At 39.0% G+C, this 22,780-nt stretch overlaps 1 protein-coding gene across 2 annotated transcripts in view; it reads right to left on the bottom strand.

The window, feature by feature from the left end:
* Positions 1 to 22,780, bottom strand: part of EXT2 (exostosin glycosyltransferase 2) — a 153,592-nt gene that overhangs the window by 68,154 nt on the left and 62,658 nt on the right. For both annotated transcript variants that reach the window (XM_039470887.2, XM_074401340.1), the window contains exon 8: positions 584 to 715. In XM_039470887.2, the coding sequence (XP_039326821.1) occupies positions 584 to 715 (132 nt within the window). The remainder of the gene's footprint in view (positions 1 to 583; positions 716 to 22,780) is intronic.

Raw genomic sequence — 22,780 nt, 5'->3', positions numbered from 1 at the left:
AGGACGAAGGCCTAAGAGCAGCTTCTGATTGCTCCATCTCTTTGCTGGAAATAGCGAGGGGCCTTTGCCACAATCTTGAGCAAATGACTTTAGCAATCCGTAATGCATCTAGATCACTTCTGCTTATTATTTTCCTTACAGGGTGTTGGAAATATTAATTGAAGTAATACATGTAAAGCACTTAGCACAGTCCCTGGCAGAGAGTAAGCACTTCAAATACAAGCTATTATTAAGTTGCTTACAGAAACTTTTTAAGAGCTCTAAGCATTATAATTGTAAAAGTCATCAGGATGTCTTTGATTTCTAACAAGACCCATGCCTCCTCATTTATCTCTGCAATAAATAAACAGTCGGTCTTTCTACGCACATTTAAAACACACTGGAAGCTGCTGCTTCCGAGTTTTTTTTACTTTTGTCAGTGTTTCAAAATTACACTGCCCTTATCAGGCTCCAAGTATAAAAAGTACACTCTCATCTTAGAGAGCTAGAATTTAAATAACCTTTACAATTGCAGTACATTTTCCTTTCACCCACCCTGACAGCTAGACCATGCCTCATGTGGCTAGTACTGGAATTCACTTACCACAGCAGGAGGGTCATTCCATTCTTCATAGGAGATGGCAGCATATGGATAGATCCGGTCATTGATAATCTGCAGGGTGGCCAGGGCAATGGCTTTTATTGACTGGAAGTACGCTTCCCAGAACCACCGGGCCTAGAAAGAAAACAACGCTGTTTTAAGTGAGCAAGCAAGTGAGACAGTGGGAAAACTAGATGCTCTATCACAGTCAACTCTGGGTTTAGCTAATTCCTTTATTCCCAAAGTTGTGGGGGGTGGGGGTGCCTAGGGCAAATGCTCCCTGCAGTTCAAGCCAGCTCCTGCCAGAAGCTTGCATTTATCAAATGCAGTCAAAATAAAATGTTAGCAAGTGAAACGCACATTGGATTCAATTAAGATAGAAGATAAATTATGTGATGATGAGACTATCCATGTGTTATAGCAGAGAAGTTTATAGTATTTAGTCTTATATAACCTACACACAGTAAAGTGCACAAACCTTGTGTACAGCTAAATGAATTTTTACATATGCACATACTCTTAAAATTAGCAGCCAGATAAAGATATAGAACATTCCAGCATTCCAAAAGATTCTCTTGTGCTATTTCCCAGTCAGTAGCTCACCCCTCTAAGAGTAACCATTACACTGATTATGACTGCGGTACCTGCTCTTGAATTTCATATTAATGAGCTCAAACAGCATTTACTCTTTTGTGTCTGACTTGTTTGGCTCAATACTTATAATATCTAAGTCAGGTTATGGTATCAAGGATATGCTGGCCTTATAAAAGGAGGTAGAAACTATTCTCTCTTTTTCTGTACTTCGAGAACTTTTATGCAAGATCAGCATTGTTTCTTCTCTGAAAGGTTTTAGAGGAATTCCTCAAAGAAGCCGTCTCGGCAAGGGTGTGGGTGGGTGGGTGGATGAGTGTGAGTGTGTGTGTGTGTGTGTGTCTGTGTGTGTGTGTGTGTGTGTGTGTGTGTAGATTCTAAATTATGGGTTCTTTTTCTTTCACAGACATAGGCTTATACATGTTTTCCAGTGTGTGTGTCAGTTTCAAAAGTAGTGTTTTCCAAGGGATATGTTCATTCCATCTAAATTGTAAAATTTATTGAAATAAAGGAATGTATTCACCTCCATTTAATACCTGTAGAATCTATTGTAATACATCTCTTTTCATTCCTGATACTGTTAATTTGTGTTTTCTCTTTATACTTGTTCAGTCTTAGTAGCGCTTTATCAATTTTGTTCATCTTTATTTAAAAATTAACATTTGGTTTTATTGATTTTCCACATCATAATTTTTTCTATTTTGCTAGTTTTTCTTCTTATTTGGTTCTTTCTTTCTATTTCAGAGAAGTTTAATTAATTTTGCTTTTAACTTCCTAATATTAAAGTTTAGATCCTTGATTTCAACCTTTCTTCATTTCAATATATGCATTTAAATTTATAAATTTCTTTCTATGTGCTATTTCAATGCTCCCCACATATTTACATATCATTTTCATTTGGGCAAAAAAGTTCTAATTTCCTTTGTATATTGTTTAATTTCCAAATATTTTTATTTTTGCTATTTATCTTTCTGTTATTGATTTCTACTTTGATGGCACTTTGCACTGTGGTCAAAGAACGCATGTGATTTCAATACTCTGCAATTTATTTAAACTTGACTTATGGCCCAGCACATTGTTTATTTTATAAATGATCTATGCACACTTAAAAAATGTATATTCTGCAGTTAATGGGTATAATTTTGCTTAAGTATTCTATATCCTTATTGGTTTTTTTCTGCCTGTGTGTATGTGTGGCTATGGATTGTTTGAGGTGTGTGTGTGTATATATATATGTGTGTGTGTATATATATATATATATATATATATATATATATATATATTTCAAGTTTATAAATATGTATTTCAAATTTTTGCCCTGAAAGCTTGTTGCAAGCTTGTTTGTTACAAAAAGCATATACAGGTGGAGCATCCTAAATCCAAAAACCTTCAAATCTAAAGTGCTCCAAAATTCAAAGCTTTTTGAGTGCTGACATGATGCTCAAAGGAAATGTTCAATGGAGCATTTCAGATTCTCTAAAATCTAAAAAAAAATCTGAAATACTTCTGGTCCCAAGCATTTTGGATGAGGGATAACCAATCTGTTACTGGGTTTTAATACATTATCTCATCCAAAAATATTTGGTTCCTAATTACAAATATAGTCCATTTATACTTAATTTACATTCTGTCTCACCTTTAGAATTGACCAAAAATTTTTATTATTATTCCACATTTTTCTTCTTCATTCGGTTGTTATTTAGTCTTTTGTTATTGAGTAGCTTTCTTAGCAACTAAAGTAAGCATCATTGCTTTATTATATTACATCTCAAACTAAGAATTTTATAATTTACCAGCTCTCTCCTATCTGCTGTGCTATTATTGTCATTTTTCATCTACATATTTTAAATCTCATAAGACATCATTATTTTTTTAAGTAAATTTTCACCATATATCTACCCTTTCTTTTCTTTCTTTCTTTTTTTTTGTGGGGACGGAGTTTCGCTCTTGTTACCCAGGCTGGAGTGCAATGGCGCGATCTTGGCTCACCGCAACCTCTGCCTCCTGGGTTCAGGCAATTCTCCTGCCTCAGCCTCCTGAGTAGCTGGGATTACAGGCACACGCCACCATGCCCAGCTAATTTTTTGTATTTTTAGTAGAGACGGGGTTTCACCATGTTGACCAGGATGGTCTTGATCTCTTGACCTCGTGATCCACCCGCCTAGGCCTCCCAAAGTGCTGGGATTACAGGCTTGAGCCACCGCGCCCGGCCTCCTTTCTTTTCTTGATGCATATCTGAGCTTCCATCACAAATCATCTTCCTGCTAATTGAATAATTTATTTTGTTATTTATTTCACTGCAGAATTAGTGGATGACTCTCTGTTTTTATTTGTTTGAAAGCTTCTTTTTACCCAAATAATTTTTGAAGGATGCTTTTGACAGGTAGAGAATTCTAGGTTAGCAATTATTTTCTTTCAGAACATGCAAGATATACTTCTATTACATTCTGACTTCATCCAATTTTTCATGGATAAATCAGCTGTCAATCTTATTGGTGTACCTTTGAAGATAATATGTTTTTTATTTCTGACTGCATTTAAGCTTTCTCTGTCTTTAGCTTACAGTAGTTCAACTATGGCATGCCTAGGTATGGCCCTTTGTATTTACCTCACTGAGGATTGTAGAACTTCTTCAATTTATGATTTGATACTTTCCATAGATTTCAGAAAACTCTCAGCCAATATTTCTTTAAATATTACTTCTGTCATACTCTCCTCTTCTGAGACTCCAAATATACATATATGTGAAATATATTTCACAATGTTTTCAATATATCTCATTTATCTCTTATTTTCCTTTCAATATTTTTTCTCTCTGTGCTTCAATCTGGGTGTTTTCTACTAAGTTTTCTTCTGATTCAATAATCTTCTATCCCTTTAACTTTGGTGTTTAAACTGCTATTAAACCCATATATTAAATTTTTAATCTCATTCCTGTTTTTCCATTCCAGAATTTCCATTTGACCTTGTAAAAATTAGATTTCATATCTTTGTTCAAAGTCTCCTGTTCTGCTTTCTTGAACATAGTCAGTTCTTGACTGATAAATCCAATATCTGAATCACCTGTGGATATCTTTCTACTCTCTTTTTTCTCTTCATTTTGGTCACTTGGTCTCAATTTTAGAATGCTTCTTAATTTTTTATTGGATGGCAGGCATTCTGTTTAAAAACTGTAGAGGTTCTGGATGATTCAGATGATCTTCCTCCTAAGAGTGTAACGTATTCTTCCAGCAGGTGTAAGAATATAGTCAGGCCACTTGAATCCTGTCGGAAGTCAGTTTTAAGTTGTATCAGGGCTAGCTTATTTCAGCTTTCCCTTACGCTCAAAGTGTGGTCCTTCTGAGGCCTCCAATTAAAGCCTGGGGTATTTGTATTTGCCAGGGCCTCTCTACCTTGGCAGGCCTTGAACACCAACCTCTCACCAGCACTGTAATATGGCTACTGAAATATTTGCATTGTTCACTACATTCCCAACTGCTGCTTTCTACAAGGATTCTCGGAGTCTTGCTCTGATCACATGTATCTCAGGAGTTGGCAAACACCCCAAGGGAAGATTACAAGCACATTTTTCACTTTCTTCCTGGCAGTTTTCTTTCTCCTGGGATTTTGTGTTTCAGATCCCAAATACTTTAATAGCCCCTAACTCCAACCTCTAAGCTCTGTAGGACTGCTGCTTTCTGCTGGGACGGGACCCCATGCTCTTGGATAGAGAATTGACAAGTACCCTCAGGGAAAATGCCAGAGTGACTAGGTAGCTCAATTCCAAGTGCTTTCTTCCTCTCAGGAATGGTATTCCCTCAAATACTATGTTAGTTGTTCTACAATGCCTATAAACAGTTGCTTTAAATAAGCTTCCATAATTTTTTTCCTCTTTTGGCAGGAAGGTTGCTACAATATCAGCTACTCTTCCCTGGCCCAATACAGTCTTTTGAAAGAAGGCAGTTTCTTATCCAAGCAGAGGTTAAACTCAGTTCCTAACAAAAGCAGGATGCTAGTCTACATGACCTCTCCAGCTTCATTCAGATCTATGATTCCACTCAAAACTAGAGGATATTAGGATTTACGCAAGGGAATGAACGTGAAAATTTAGCATGGGGAAACTGGAAGGATAACCCAAAAGGGAGAAGAAAAAAGACACTTTCTAGTCTAGATGTGCTAACTTTGCTTGTTTCCTGAGCAAGTGTTCTATCCATGAGTTAAAAGCCTAGGGCAACTTGAGTTATGAGACGACTATCATCTCCACTAACTAAGAAGAAGGCAAAGCATGAACAATGACAATCTCTCCTACTCCAAGAAAAGCTGAAATACAGATTTAGCTTTCAAGGGTATGTGACTTTCTCAAGTTGTCCAATAGTCGGTCTTCTGGGTACACAGCTGGCTGCCTCCCTGCTACTGCTTCTTAGATATGCCCTATTCACTCCAATCTCAATCCTGCTTAAATTCATGTTATGCTTTCTCTCCTATCATCCAGCCAAAATATTTACATTTTATGAGACCTGAAAGAACCCATCTTCCCTATGAAACCTTTACTGGTCAGTTCTATTATCACCAATCTCCCTTTACTATGAAATTCCTTGGCCCTTACAACTTTTACCATACATGCTAGTTGCTATATACTGTTCTATACTTGTTTTTCTGTTGTCTCAGAGGATTACTTTTTTCTCTCCAGCAAGAATGTGAGTTCCTTGGCCATAGATATTGGCATTTTAAAAATCAGCATCCTTGCAAGTGTTAGCGTTTACCTGCTGCAAAGCACTTTTATATTCGTGATTTCACCTGCTCTTCATAGCCAGCTTGTCACTTATTTGATACAGTTTCATTTGATAAGTGAGGAAACTAAGATACAAAGATATTAAGAAGCAGAATTGCGATTCAAATCCATGATTCCTAACTCTAAATTCAGACCCCCTTTTTTTTTTTTTTATCACATTCTAGAGCATTAAGAGCACCAGCACAGAGCAAGTTTTAGAAATGGTCCTTTTTCAAGAAACTGAAAGGCGTAAAAATGTACAGAGCATGAAGCCAAACATAAATACACATACATCCTGAATATTTACCTCCTTATCTACCCAAATGGGTCTATCATCATCTATTCTTTTAAGTCATATTCAAATTAAACCACATTCCAACTTAAGCATTCCAAAGCTTCATGCTCACACGTAATCACAGTGGAGACAGCGGCTTTTGGGATTTATAGAAAACGATTGGTAAGAAATCCATCCAGGACACCAGCCAAAGGCACAAACGCACAACTGAACTTCTAATTTAAGATGTCTCAAATCATCTCACCCTGTCCACCAAATTGCAATTCACTGAGAAAGGAAGCAAGTTTTGCCAATAATCATAGCTCAAGTGTCTCAGCCTGGGGATAAGTGAACTTCTCAGGCTAAATTATTTCTGCAGGACCTCTGTAATACCTTGAAATGTTTAGAAGGTATTATAATTCAGCCCCTCCAGGACTCAGTATAGCTTGCTTGTCCACAGAGAGGAAGGAGTTTTCAGCTATGTTGGCAATGTACGAAAGCACCACTATTCTCATCCAGAGAGCAAATGCAAATAAGTGCTTATTAGGGTTTTTTCTCCCCTAAAACATGGCCCACATTTATAGCTATCTGAAAAGTGTGAACGAGGGCTCCTTCAGCAGCTATGCAAATCCCGTCACTCTGAACTGTGGAAGGTACACAGTTGAAGAGTTAAGTACGTTGCAGGTGAATAGGTCATACCAACATAACCTTGAACAAAAGCACTTAAACTTTCTTGGTTAATCAGATTCCACTGTGTTATTGTGGTTTTTTTTTTTTTTTTAACATAAAACATGCAGATTTTACAACATAAGAACTACAAAATTCCTATGATACTTTCAAACATGAGAATTATAAAAGCTCCTCTAGGGTAGGGACTGGGCCAGCTTAAAACTATCATGGGCAAAATGGAACTTCAAATTGAAATTGCTATTTCAGTTTATACATCAATTAATGTGATTCGTTTCTTAATTTTCAGTAATGCAAAGGCAATAGGATTAGCAATAATAAGTGTTTAAGGGAAGCCAGTGTGGCACAGTGGAAAGAACAACAGTATCTTCTTGAGCAATTTTAAGATACTTAACCTCTCTGTGTTTTGAATCTATAAGCTGGAGATCACACCACCTATCTCATGAAGATTCAATGAGAGGTTTATGAAGTACCTCAGTGCTAGTGCAGAATAGGCAGTTGGCAAATGATAGCTCTCTCTCCAACACCTACATCCATCCTGTCCCCTTAGGATCTTTGTCACTTACATTAGAATATATTCAACCGTTGGCAGCAGTTTGGGGGTGAGAATGGGTGAAGGGGAAGAGGAAAGACAGAATAGGATCTCAATGTCACGACTCCATTCATCTCAGGGAAGAAATGATGACAGGGAAGAAATCCAACCCCCAGAGAGAAGAGTTGGAAATAATACAAATACATCAAGTGGGAGCATAATAGCATTTTATATCGAAAAGTACAGCAGTCAATAACGTGTCCCTTCTAGATCAATCATGAAGTTTCTGAGAAAGAAGACAGTCCTTTTCCAGAAACTCCATGAGTAGGAATATGTCTGGTTTTGCTCACCACTGAACTCCTAGCACCTAACACAACATCCGTTAAAGGGCAGGCAGTTCAACATTGGTGAAGGAACAAATCCATCTACCAACAGTGCCCCACAGGCACAAGGTAGGACAGGTACCACTGGCATTCTACAAAACTTTTCCAAATATTCAAGGTATCAATCCATGAGGTTTAAGGGGAAAATTATTATTTAATGATGGAATCACATCTTGTATACCAAATTTTAAAAAGTGAAAGATTAGGGGTGTGGATCTGAGGGAGAATAAGGAAAATCTGTTCCTGGTTGAAACAGCAAGCCAGAGTAGGACTAAGAATGTCTTTTACATTATGCTTGTATAGACCATGAGAGAGAGAAACAAAGTTTAAAACTGTACCATGTAAGTCTGCCACCTCAAAGTGGTCAGGAGGTCTGTCAGGAGCACAGAGATTATATGAAAATCCTACCTAGCCCAAGAATATCTTCATTCAACGATGGCTGGCTCTAATGAACCAGTCAACTTCAGACTGCCCTTTCAGTCAGAGCCTCCTAAATGTGGCCTATGTCAATAGGCTTAATTTTGGTTTATTAAAGGATTTTTCTAATGGAACCCACAAAACAATAACCCAGTCAGCTATTCTTCTGTCCCAATTTCCAAGTGCTAATGCCATCCCAACATCTGGCAATGACATGTAACTATGGATTGGTACTTGCCTAAATACTGCTGCATTTCCCCTCTCCTCACCCACTGGTTGGTCAAAACATAAACGATCCCCTTCTGCAGGATGGAGAAAGCCACAAAAGAACATGGAATCTACCAAAATAATGAGGAAAAGCCTACAAACATCATAACTTTCCTTAGGCCCACGAGAGAGCTGTGTTCGTAAGGTAGTCAAGAGAATTAAATTTCAAAAGATGGCAAGCTTCTCCCAGGAGAGGTGAGACACACATTATTTCAGCTTTGGAAGAGCACAGGAGGAGGTGGCCTTCATAAAAGTAGCCAAAGAAAACAGCTACAATTTTAACAATTCTCAAAATGAGCATGAGCCATCAGGACAGTTTAGAAGTTCTAGACACAAGGGGATCCACATTTACTCTCAAGTTCTCTTCTGCTAGATGTTTCTGAGGAAGATGTGGATAAAACTCTGCCCACTTATTGCAGTTTTTGTCATCCAAAACAAAAGCCTCCAGAGTTAGGGGAGAGATGGAAACCTCAATATCCCCAGGATCCACTATTTCTGGAAGTAGGAATCCTTCCAGCCCTGAGTACACCACCACTGCCAGAGAAGGTGAAACAAAAGCCCTCTGTTCCCAAAGGAGGGCAAAAAACTCCCCTGACTCCATCAGCAGCCATGCAAGAAGTCTGCTGCTGTGGGAGAGACAGGATACCCTCCCAGCACTAATCACAGACAAAGAGGAGTAGAAGCAAAACCCATTTGCTCCGGAAAGACTAGGGGGAACACCAACTCAGGTCAGGATCCTTCACTGACACAAGACAGAGGTCCACTACCATTCAGGGAAGGGCAGGAAATTCTCCAGTCCAAGACCCTCCAAGAGGAAGGGCAGATTAGGCTGCCACCATAGGAAAGAGCAGGAACGCGAAGAAAGACTCACCCCCAAGGCCCCAGCAAAAGAGCCCAAGACGGAGGCTGGATTAGGGGAAGGGAAATTCCCACTGCCACCACCATAAACCTAGCACCAAGTACAAGCAACAGCAGTCAACACCAAGGGAGGAACAAGAGAAGAAAGGTGGCAGATTAGGCTTACTGAGAGCAGAGGGCCAGGCAGGAACTCTGAGAAGTACTCCAGGAGGCTGGGCCCCCACGCTAAGTACAAGGTAGCAGCCACCAAGCCCTGGGACCGCTTGAAGTCTGTGGCACACTGACGGTCACCCCAGCCATGAATCAGCTCAAACCTACCCCCAATAACTGAGTAGACTAAGTCAGCCTCCCACACTAAGGACCTGACAGAAGAAAAGGTGTGCTCATTTCTGAACATGATATTTAAGTTGGTCTCTTCTGTTTTTCTATACGGAAAGCCTATCTTTCCATCAAAAATTTCCAGAAACAAAAAAAAAGAGAAAACAACCCACTGACATAAAATAAAGCTATCAACAGAAACTAACTCAAAGATGGCCAAGATGATGGAATTATTACACAAGGACTTTAACTATAATTAATATGTTCAAGGATCTAGTGAAAAAGGTAGACAACTTGCCTGAACATATGGGAATTTTTAGTAGAGAGAAACGGATAATACAAAAAACAGTCAAATAAAAATGCTAGAAGTGAAAAAACAATATTATAGGTGAAGAATTCCTTTGACAGGCTTAGCGCACTAGATAGAGCCAAGAAAAGAAAGAGAGAGCTTCAAGACAGAACAATAGAAATTATCCAAACTGAAACACAAGGAGAAAAAAGAGGGGAAAATCCCCAAAACACGGTACTCTAGAACTGTAGAACAATATCAAATACTCTAATATACCTGTAACTATCGTCCCAGAAGAGGAGAGAGAGGGAAACAGAGAACAAGGCAGCAGATGTATTTAAAGGAACAAGAGCTAAGAATTTTCCAAAATTAATGAGAAAACAACAAAACACAGACCTCAAAACCTCAGAGAACCAAGACAGATTAAATAAAGCACTCACTTGCTCCCTCAAGAAGTTTAAGAAACAGCTGCACTGTTAAAAATGCAAATCTTCTTCTTAGCAAATGAAGAGATTCAAGAGATCTGACCTATAGGAAACTTTCTCTTAACACTGCTAACATTGACAAAACCATTTATTTCCGGTGAAGAGCTGGAAACTATTTCCATACATTATGGATTTATTTTTCAAAGCTGTGCCTGAAGATAAGCCTAAAAACTTCCAAAGAGATTCTAAGCCTTTCCAAATACATGTGCCAAAGGCTAATTATTCCTTTTCATTTGTTTGCTTTAACAAAATAGAAGCAATGAGTATTCCTAACTTTCCAAAGCCCTGTGTCCAACAGGCTCTTCCGTGCTCACTGGTCCTTCAGACAGCACAAGAGCAGGGAGTCTGGTGCCCTTCCTGGACAACCTCACAATAGTCTGAAAGTCCCAGAGATAGACTCTAATAATCTTCATCTGACAGCTCAAAAAGCTCAATAATGAGGCCAAACTATAACCCAAACATCCTTATTTTTAGTTTGGAATTACTGTAAGCAAGATTTTTTTATGTCTTTTTACATACTCCATATCCATAAATATAAGAGTTACCTGACAACTTTCTTAAAATTAGAGAGGAAAAACTATCAGCAAAACCCCTGAAAGGCACCTCTTGTGAACTGGAGGTTTCTGCAGACATTTACTATGCCCATGTTACCAGTTTCTCCCGAAGGGCAGAGGAAGTTCCCAAGCATCTGATATACCTTTAACTCAGAAATTCAACAAACAGCAATTAATAGAACTTACTTTCTTAATATAAAAAGGAATTTTGAAGCAAAAAGGTTAATATACCTGGATTTATCCACATACTATCCATTTTCCTTACTTGAAATATTTATCGTTTATTTAGTTACATGTAAAACACCTTGCCGCATAAAACATGAGACTACTTTTTTTCACTTCCTTATTCATGAAGCTGTTTTATTTGCCTTCTCCACATGCAATTCCTGGAAACCCTTTTCTATTAATCCAGTACATTTTCCCAGCCCCACCATCTTCACCTCTCAGTTATATAAAGACAGTACTTTAGGAACCCACAGATATGGCATTCGCTGAAAGTTTACACAAAGCCACAGCCAATGGTTCACCTAACAGCAGCAGAATTCATTTCATAAATTTTTGGTAGGTGTAAATATTTTTCTATTTCTTTGCCATGCAAAGTAGTAACTGCTTTCTCAAGCAATTCTCCTACCTTAGCTTCCCAAGTATCTGGGATTACAGGTGTCTGCCACAATGCCCGGCTAATTTTTCTATTTTTAGTACAGAGGGGGTTCCACCGTGTTGGCCAGGCTGGTCTCAAATTCCTGACCTCAGGTGATCTGCCAGCCCTGGCCTCCCAAAGTACTGGGATTACTGGCATGAGCCACCATGCCAGGCTGGTAATTGCTTTTTTAACTTTGTATTTTGAAATACTTTTAGACTTAGTGAACAGTTGCAATAGTAGTTCAGAGAGTTCTCAAATATCTGGAATGCCCCTCATCCAGCTTCTCCTCATGTTAACACCTTACATCACCATGGTACAATGATCAAAACCAAGAGGTTAACATCAGTAACAACTCTGTTAATCAAAGGACATACTCTTTTTTTGCTCCAGAACCCAGTTTTCTCCTACTCTCCTTTTTCTGTTCCAGGATCTAATTCAGGGACACCACACTGCATTTACTTGCCATATCAGCTCAGTCTCCTCTAATCAGTGACAGTTTCTCAGTCTTTCCGTGCCTTTCATGACCTTGACAGAGTTGAACAGTACTGGTCAGGACTTTCATAGAATGTCCCTCAATTTGGGTTTATCTGATGTTTTCTACTTATTAGATTGAGGTTATAGATTTTGGAGAATACTACAGAGATGATGTACCCTTCTCTTTACATCCCATCAGGGGACACATGCTACCAATATGACCTATTACAAGTAATGTTAACCTTGCTCGCATAGTTAAGGTTTCTTCACTGTTAAATTACTGCTGTTCTCATCCCATAGTCTATGCTCCTTAGAAGCAAGTCACTATGCTCAGTCCACACTGAAAGGAAGAGTAATGAAGCTTTACCTCCTGAAGGAAGAAATATCAAAGAATTTAGCATACTATTTTTAATGTACTTTGAAAGGATTAAAAACTATGAAATTGTATTCACTGAATATTACATTTTTTTTTAAGAGCCAGGATCTTGCTCTGTTGCCCAGACTGGAGTAAAGTGGCTATTCCCAGGCACGATCATTGCACACTACAGCCTGGAACTCCCAGGTTTAGGTGAACCTCCTGCCTTAGCCTCCTGAGCAGCTGTGATTACAGGTGTGTGCCACTGATCCTGGCTTACAATTGTTTTAACATATATAAAGTATGGCATTCTGTCAAAATCTTTAAACTTACAGAGATTTGTGGCTGGAGAAAAATATTTAAATGTTTTCTTTCCTTAATAATAAGTTCACTGTAATAAAAAAATCTGACATTTGCCTTAAATGTTAAGTTGAAGCCTGATAACATATCTCATCTATTTAAGAGAAAAGTATATAGCCACTTTTTATTTTTAAAAATCTTAGAGATGAAATCTACTGAGACTTCAGATATTTCTGAAATTCCAACTGCTTCTAGTCCCACACTTTAATTTTATCCTGCTATATACACCAAATTACCATACAAAAGTAAAGTAAGCATCCAACCTAATATGGAAAATAAAACAAATCCAATAAAATCAGTAAAAGTAATGAATGAAGAAGGAAACAGTAAAAGAAAAGAAATGTGAAAAATAATCCAAGAGCTTTCCATGGATTGGCTGTGAAGGAAACCCGACAGAATCAGCTAAAAATTATCGGAACTAATAAGCAAGTTAAGTAAATTAGCTAGCTACAAAATAACTTGTTAAGTAAATAACTAAAACAAAAACCCAGACCCTTATATCCCAGCAATACCCATGAAATTTTACATACACACAGTCAGTAGCAGAGCTCTTCCCATTACCCCAGCTTCTCACAGTCCAGATTATTCTTCATCCAAAATCCATTACCTCCTTCATCTTTACTCAAAGACATTCAAGATCCTTCAAAATCTGTTGCACTTAGCATATCTAAACTTCTCGCCCACTATTTTCACCATGCTTCTGCTAGTCTAGGCAAGTCACTTCTTCCCCTGGCCCCCACACACGTAATCATCACTTTGTTCATGGTGTTCCCTTCTTCTGGAATGCCATCTTCATACTCTTCTATCTACTAAAATCCTATCTGGGAGTTTCTGGTTTCCAGTCTGGCACTTAATAAGCTTAGAAGTCACCACTCTGTACAAACACAAGTAAAAGGCTGACAGGAAAAAAATCAACAGCTTTTCTCCAATCTGTCAGGCAAATGAGGTCATGTGGCAAACAGCTGCCTTGAAAACCGAAGAGACAGGCAGGTGAGTAGAGAGAATCACAACTTACTGGAGCAGAAATCTCTCTAGGAACCAGTGCCAGGGTAGGAAAACCTTAACTGCAATTGACAAATTGCTGGAGACTCAGTGTAGACAAGTCTGAGAGTTAAAAAGCTCCAGGGAAACCCGGTCAGGGAGGGAGATGGGGATGTCCCCACACTTTGAGAGTTTTACCTCCAGAAGTTGTTCAACCAGGTTCTCACAAAGAATACTAGGAAACAACCTGTTGATGCTTCTGGAAAGGGGACAGGAGAGTAACCATTCTGAAATACACCAGAGCATTCTGTTCTTAACAAGGTTTGTCCTCAGGAGAACCTATTTCACAAGAGCCTAACCTGTTAGGGTTTTATCAGAGCCTGTCCTATCAGGGGAAAGGAAATACCCAACTCCAGCTGGCTCTAGCCTTTCACATAAAAGAGGGGAAATACCCAACTCTAGTCAGTCCCCTGTAGCCATCCTGTCCCACCTAGGCAAGGTTGAGGAAAAACTGAGAAGTATTTGTGAAGTTCACAGTCCAGGCCTTCCCCCACACAATACCACCATACCATTAAAGGCCTATTTCCCAGAGTTCCTTTTACCCAGTACATCATGTCCAGACTTTTAACAAAAAATTACAAGGCATGCTAAAAAGGAAAAACACAGTTTGAAGTGACCGAGTAAGCATCAAAACCAGAATGAGATATGGCAGAGACGTTGAAATTACCGGAAGAGAAATTTAAAACAATTGGCCAGGCATGGTGGCTCATGCCTGTAATCCAGCATTTCGGGAGGCCAAGGCGGGTAGATCACAAAGTCAAGAGTTCAAGACCAGCCTGGCCAACATGATAAAACCCCATCTCTACTAAAAATACAAAAAATTAGCCAGGCGTAGTGGCACATACCTATAATCCCAGCTACTCAGGAGGCTGAGGCCAAGAACTACTTGAACCTGGGAGGCAGAGGTTGCAGTGAGCCAAGATCGTACCACTGCACTCTAGCCTGGGCAACAAAACAAGACTGCATCTCAAAAAGAAAAAAATTTAAAACAATTATGATTAATACATTAGAGGTTCTAATGCAAAAAACAGACAACATGCAAGAACAGCTGAATAATGAAACCAGAGGGATAAAAATTCTAAGAATAAAAAAGAAATGAACACACCATAATGAAAATGAAGGTGGGCTCATTATTAAACTGGATACAACTGAGGAAAGAATCTCTGAGCTTAAGGATATTATAACAGTAACTTCTAAACCTGAAAAGCAAAGAAAAAAAAAAAAAAAACAGAATCTCCAACAACTGCAGAACAATTACAAAAGATATAAAATACATGTAAGGAAAATACCAGCAGCAGAAGAAACAGAGAAAGAAGCAGAAGCAATATCTGAAGCAATAATGACTGAGAATTTTACCAAATTAATATGAAGATACCAAACTACAGATCCAAGAAGCTCAGAGAACAAGCAGAATAAATGAAAAAACAAAACAAAAGGAAAAAATCCCTAAAAACTTAAAAACTCCAGAAAACCAAAACTCCACACCTAGCACATCATATTTAAACTTCAGAAAATCAAACATAAAGAAAAAAAAATCTCTAAAGAAGCCAGGGTGGGGGAAAACACCTTACCTACAGAGGAGCAAGGATAAGAATTTCATCTGACTTCTCCTTAGAAACTAGAAGAAAGTGGAGTGAAATATTTAAATTGTTGAGAGAAAAAAAACACAACACTTAAGAATTCTATACCCTGCAAAATTATCCCCAAAAGTAGAGGAGAAATAAATATTTTCCTGGAAAACGAACTGAGGAAATTTGTTGTCAGTAGTCTTGCCTTGCAAGGAGTGTTAAAAGCTCTTCAGAAAGAAGGAAAATGATATATGTCAAGAACTCAGATCTATATAAGGAAAGAAAGAACATCAGAGAAAAAGCAAAGGTCAAATAAATTTTTTTTTTAATTCTTACTATTTTGAAAGGGATTTTCCTCTGAGCAGCAGGTCTCAATATTAGGCTTAAAATATTCATAAACCATGCTATTAACAGATATGATGTCATCCAGACTTTGCTGTCACGTTTACAGAACAAATAACAGTTTGTTCCAGATGATCACAGCAACAATGTATCTGATTATATATGTTTGTCTGTGTGAATATATATATACATATATAAAGGTTTCATAAACTTGTTTATAAGTAAAATGAATGACAGCAGTGACACTACAAGGGATAGGAAAGAAGAATTAGGAATGTTTCATTATTATAAGGTACTTGTACTACCTGGAAGCCACACCGTGTTCCTTGAAATTAGAATTGGATTAGCTGTAATTGTATAGTGCAAATTCCAGGGCAACAGCTAAATAAAAAAAGTTTTTAAAAAAGTAAAACAGATATGTTAAGAAAGAAGACAAAATGGAATCATATAAAACGCTCAATCAAAACTACAAAAATGCCAGACATGGTGGTATGCCCTTGCAGTCCTAGCTACTTGGGAGGCTAAGGCAGAAGACTGCTTGAATTCAGGAGTTGAAGACCAGCCTGGCCAACATAGCAAGACACCATTTCTTAAAAACCACACAGACAAAAGGCAGAAAAAGAGTAGAAGAAGAACATGAAAACAGAAACAAAGAAAAAGGGAAACAAAAAGAAAATGGTAACAAATACGGTAGATATTAATCTAACTATAATAATAACTTTGAATGTCAATAGTCTAAAGGGATCAATTAAAAGACAGACACATCAGCATGTATCAAAAAACAAGACCCAACTATATGCTGTCTAGAAGAAGCACGCTTTAAATATAAAGGCACACATAGATTAAAAGTAAATAGATGGAGAAGGACATACCATGGTAACACTAATCAAAAAAGAGAGGAATAGTTATATCGACTTCAGACAAAGCAGATTTCACAGCAAAGAAAGTTATCAGGGATAAAGAGAGGCAATATACATAATAAAGAAGTCAATTCTCCAAGAAGACACAACAATCTCTGACATGTATGCATGTGCCTAACAACAAAGCTCCAAAATATGTGAGGCAAAAACTGACAAAACTGCAAGAAAAAATACAGATATACTTGAGATACTGCAGTTTGGGTCCACATTTCACAATAAGGTGAATATTGCAATAAAGCAAGGCACACTTTTTTATGTGTTTCCCAGTGCATGTAAGAGTTATGTTTATACTGTATGCAAGTATGCAATAGCATTATATCTAAAAAGACAATGTATATACCTTAATTTAAAATACTTCCATGTTAAAAAATGCTAATGATCATCTGATCCTTCAATGAGTCATAATCTTTTTGCTGGTGGAGAAACTTGCCTCAACATTGACAGTTGCTGACTAATCAGGGTGGTGGTTGCTGAAGGATGGGGTGACTGTGGCAATTTCTGAAAATAAGATATTAATGAAGTTTGCTGCATCAACTGACTCTTCCTTTCATCTGTAGCACATGATGGTGTTTGATAGCACTTTGCCCAGAGTAGAACTTCTTTTGAAATTTCAGGCAATCTTCTCAAACCCTGAAACTGTTTTATCAACTACATCTATATAATATTCTAAATCACTGTTGTCATTTCAAAGATGTTCATACCATCTTTACCTGGAGTAGATGCCATCTCAAGAGACCACTTTCTTTGCTCATGCATGAGAAGCAACTCCTCATCCATTCAAGTTTGATCATGAGATTGCAGTAATTCAGACACATTTTCAGGCTCCACTTCTAATGGCAGTTTTCTTGCTATTTCACCACATCTGCAGTTACTTTCTATACTGAAGTCTGCAACCCCTCTAAGTCATCCATGAATGTTGGGATCAACTTGTTCAAACTCCTGTTAATGTTGACATTTTGACCTCCACCCATGAATCATGAATGTTCTTAATGGCATCTAGAATGGTAACTCCTTGCCAAATGGTCTTTAATTTACTTCACCTAGATCCATCAGATTAATTACTATATATGCCAGCTATAGCCTTACAAAATGTATTTCTTAAATAAGATGACTTGAAAGTCAAAATTACCCCCTGACCTATGGGCTGCAGAATGGATGTTGTGTTAGCAGGCATGAAAACATTCGTCTCCTTGTACATCTTCATCAAGCTCTTGGGTGGCTTGATGCATTGTCAATGAGCAGTAGAATTTTGAAAGAAATCTATTTCTAAGCAGTGGATCTCAACAGTGGGCTTAAAATACTCAGTAAACCATGCTATAAACAGACGTACCGTCCTCCAGGCTTTGTTCCATTTATAGAGCACAGGCAGAGTAGATTTAGCATAATTCTTGAAGACCCTAGAATCTTCAGAATGGTAAATGAGCACTGCCTTCAACTTAAACTTAGCAGGTGCGTTAGATCCTAACAAGAGGGCCACCCTGTCCTTTGAAGCACTGACTTCTCCTCTCTAGCTGTAAAAGTCCTAGAGGATATCTTCTTTCAATAGGAGCCTTTCATCTACATTAAAACTCCATTTAATGTAGTCACCATTTCCCAGGATCTTACCTAGAGCTTCTGCATAATTTGCTGCAGCTTCTCCCTCTGCACTTGCTGCTTTACCTTATACTTTTACGTTATGAAGATGGCTTCTTTTTCTTAAACCTCATGAAGAAAACTGTTACATTCACATTTTTCTTCTGCAGCTTCCTCACCTCTCTTAGCCTTCACAGAATTGAAGAGAGTTAGGACCTTGCTCTGGATTAGACTGTGGCTTAAAGGAAAGATAAGGATGGTTTAATCTTCTATCTAGGCCACTAAAACGTTCTACTTATCAGCAATCAGGCTATTTAACTTTCTTACCATTCATGTGTTCACTGCAATCATATTTTTAATTTTCCTTTGCATTCACAACTTGACTAACTGGTGCAAGAGGCCTAGCTTTCAGGCTGTTTCAGCTTTCAATATGCCTTCCTCATTAAGCTTAATCATTTCTAGCTTTTGACTTAAAGTGAGAGACATGTAACTCTTTCTTTCACTTCAACACTTGAGGTCGTTATATGGTGTTTGGCCTAAATACAATTTTATTGTGTCTCAAGGAATAGGGAAGCCCAAGGAGAGGGAGAGATGAGGAATGGCTGGTTGGTGGAGCAGTCAGAATACACACAACATTTCTCAATTAAGTTTACCATCTTATATAGGCGTGGTTCATAGTGCCCCAAAACAATTACAATAGTAACATCAAAGCTCACTGATCACAGAGCATTATAACAGATATAATAATAACAAAAAGTTTGAACTATTGAAAGAATTACCAAAATTTTTGACACAGAGGCATGAAGTGAGTACATGTTTTTGAGAAAATGGCACCAACAGACTTGCTTGATATAGGCCACGGGCCTTTAATTTGTAAAAGTGCAATAAAGCTAAGCACAATAAAACAAAGTATGCCTGTAGATGAATCCACTATTATAGATGAAGACTTCAATATTTCTCTATATCAGAAATGGACAGATACAGCAAGCAGAAAATCAGTAAGGACATAGTTGAACTCATCGACACCATCAATCAACTGGATACAGTGGACATCTAGATGATACCTCACCCAAAATAGCAAAATAAACATTCTTCTAAAGCTCACATAGAACACTCACTAAAATAAACCACATTGTGAGCCACAGAACACACCTTAACAGATTTGAAAGAACGGAAATTATACAATGCCTGCCCACAGATCACAGTGGAATTAACTAGATATAGTAACAAACGATAGCCAGAAAAATCCCAACAAACGTGTACAGTAAAGTTCTCCAGATAACGTTAGACAGATCAAGTTCTCCCCCTTTTTCACTTATGGTTCTGAAGAATAACTGTAGAATGTGCTGGGAATGTAATATCTCAAGATACAAGTGAACTCATCAGAACAGCCTAGGCTCTGTTCCAGTCTCTCCTAGAAACAAGATATGTCTGTTCAACACTTTAGCCCAGTATGTCATGTTCCCCCTGAGGTATAAAACCCAGAGCAGGCTGCTTTCTGGGATCCCTCAGTGGCAATGCAAGTGAGACACATGCTGCCAAGATTCCATTCACCCTAGGAGCTTTCCTCAGCCTCGGGGGACGAGCTCACAGTGAATCCCTGGGCTTCTGTTGTTCCTTGCTGCCTATCTGTAAGTAATGAACCCCCTTCACAAAACATGCATGAGTGTTCTGTCTCACCTGACTCAGATGTAGCCCGAGGTGTAGTGGGCTGAAGTGGTGGCCAGTGCGTAGTGAAACTGCTTCACAACTTGGAGATTAAGCAACACAATTCTAACAAATGGATCAAAAAAAAAAAAAAAAAAAATCTAAAGAGAAATACTTTAAAATGAGAAACTAAATAAAAATAAAAACACTACTCATTGAAATGTATGGGATACAGCAAGAACAGTGCTTAGAGGAGTATTTATAGCCTGAAATACATATCTTAGAAAAGAAGAAAGACCTAAAATGAATCATGTAAGCGACACTCTTAGGAAACTAGAAAATGAAAAGCTAATTAAATCCAACGTAACCAGAAAAGAAATAATAAAAATTAGAGTAGAAACTGATGAAACTGAAAACAGGAAATAGCAAAAGATCAATGAAACCAAAAGTTGGTTCCTTTCAAAGATCAATAAAATCAATAAGCCTCTAGCCAGACTAACTGGCTAGAGAAAAGAAGAAAAGAAAGACAAAAGAGAAAAAAAAGAGAACACAAATTATTAATATCAGAAAGGAAAGGCAGGACATCCCTATTGATCCCACGGACATTATAGGAATAGCAAATATTATGATATATCCGGATAGACTCAATTTCTTGAAAGACGCTATCTGCCAAAACTCACACAAGAACAAACACAATGTGAATGGGCCTATATCTAGTTAAAACATTCAATCGATACTTAGTAACCTTCAAAAACACAAAGTACCATGCCCAGACAGGTACACTGGTAAATTCTACCAAACATTTAAGGAGGAAATCATTCCTATTCTCTACAATCTTTTTCGGAATATAGAGGCAGGGGAAATACTAACTCATTCTATGAGGCCAGCATTATCTTAATATGAAAGCCACACACTGACATTAAAAGAAAAACAAAAAGGTGGAACAAGATGGATGAACACAACCTTCCAGTGATCACCCCATCTGCAAGAAATCAAATTGAATAACTATCCACACAAGAAAGCACTACCATAAGAATCAACATCAGGTGAGCAATCACAGTAGGTGGTTTTAGCATCATATGAAGGAAACAGGCACCGAAGAGGGTAGAAAAGATAGTCTTGAATTGCCGACACCGCCCCCTCCCATCTTCTGGCAGCACAGCTTGGTGCAGAGAGAATCTGGGTGCTTAGAGGACAGAGAATGCAATGATTGTGGGACTGCATTCAAATTCACTGCTGCCCTGTCACCGTGGAAATCAACAAGGTGCAGAATTCAGTCGGCATCCATGGAGGAAGCATTTAGATCAGCCTTAGCTAGAGGAGTATTGCCCATGCTAGTGGTAGGAACCTGAGTTCTGGTTAATGGCTAAAGCGCTCTAGGGTCCTAAGTAAACTTGAAAGGCAGTCTAGGCCACAGGGATGGTAATTCCTGGGCAAGTCTGGGCTCAACAGCAATTTCTGGGCAAGTCTGGACTCAGAACCAGTGGACTATTCAGGCCACTATCTATGTGGCCTACATATATATACCAGCTAGGGCAGCAAAGTGGGTGCTTGTGTCACTGCACCCCTAACCTTATGCAATGCAGCAGCTCACAGCACCAGGAGAAACTTCTTCCTTCCACCTGAGGAGAGCAGAGGGGACAATAAAGAGGACTTCATCTTACAACTTGGATACCAGCTCAACCACAGCAGAATAGGGCAGCAGGCAGAGTCCGGAAGCCCTCAGTCCAGGCCTTAGATCTAGACACACACTTGGCCAGAAGGAAACTCATTGCCTTGAAGAGAAGGGTCCGATGCTGGCCAGATTCAAAATCTGCTGACTTAAGAGCACTAGGCCCTGAATAAACATCAGTGGTATATAGGCAGTTCTCATTGTGGGCCCTGGGTAAAACTCAAGGCTGTGTTGGCTTCAGCACATTCACAGCTGTGGTGATCACTGGGAGAGATTCCTTCTGCTCAGGGAAAGGAGAGAGAAAAAGGTACTGTTTTGCAGTTTGAGGACCAGCTTGGCCATAGCAGGGTAGAATACCAAGTAGACTCCTGGGGTCCCTCATCCCAGGCCCTGGCTCCCAGATGGCATTTCTGGACTCACCCTGGGCCAGAGGGGAGAGCTGCCCTGAAGGGAGAGACCGAGGCCTGACAGCATTCAGCACAAGCTAACTGAAGAGCTCTTGGGCCTCGACTGAACATCGGCCAGTAGCCAGGCTGTACTTGCCATGGGCCTGGGGCAGTGGTGGCCATGAGGAGAGACTTCTTCTATATGTGGAGAGGAGAGGGAAAAATGGGAAGAACATGCAGCCTGGGTGCCAGCTCAGCCATAGTAGAAGAGAGAACCAAGTAGATTCCTAAGGTTCCCAACTCCAGGCCCTGGCTCCCAGATGGCATTTCTGGTCATGACTCGGGCCAGGGGTGAGCCTGCTACCCTGCAGAGGATATAAACCTGAATGGATTTGCTACCTGCTCACTGAAGAGCCCTTGGAGCCTGAGTGAACATCAGGAGCAGCCAGGCAGTGGTCACTGCAGGCCCTGGGCGAGATCAAGTGCTGTGCTGGCTTTGGATCTGATCCAGCATAGTCCAAGCAGCAGTAAGCACAGGAGTGCCTGTGTCACCCCTTCCTCAGCTCCAGGCAGCTCAGCACAGAGAAAGAGACTCTGTTTGTTAGGGAGAAAGTAAGAAAAGAGAACAAGAGTGTCTGCCTGGTACCCAGATAATTCTAGATCTTACCCATGGCCACTAAGACTGTACCTTCATGAGTCTATAAGACTCACAGTACGGGGCTTGGAGTGCTGCTCCCAATGCAGATACGGCTGCAGTGACCAAAGACTGAGACCACAATACTCAATTTCCTCTGAATACTTAGGAAATCTTCCTA

The sequence above is a fragment of the Saimiri boliviensis genome, chromosome 6 (genome assembly GCF_048565385.1).
Source record: "Saimiri boliviensis isolate mSaiBol1 chromosome 6, mSaiBol1.pri, whole genome shotgun sequence".
In the NCBI taxonomy this organism is placed as follows: domain Eukaryota; kingdom Metazoa; phylum Chordata; class Mammalia; order Primates; family Cebidae; genus Saimiri; species Saimiri boliviensis.
This window is presented reverse-complemented; position numbering and strand designations above follow the sequence as displayed.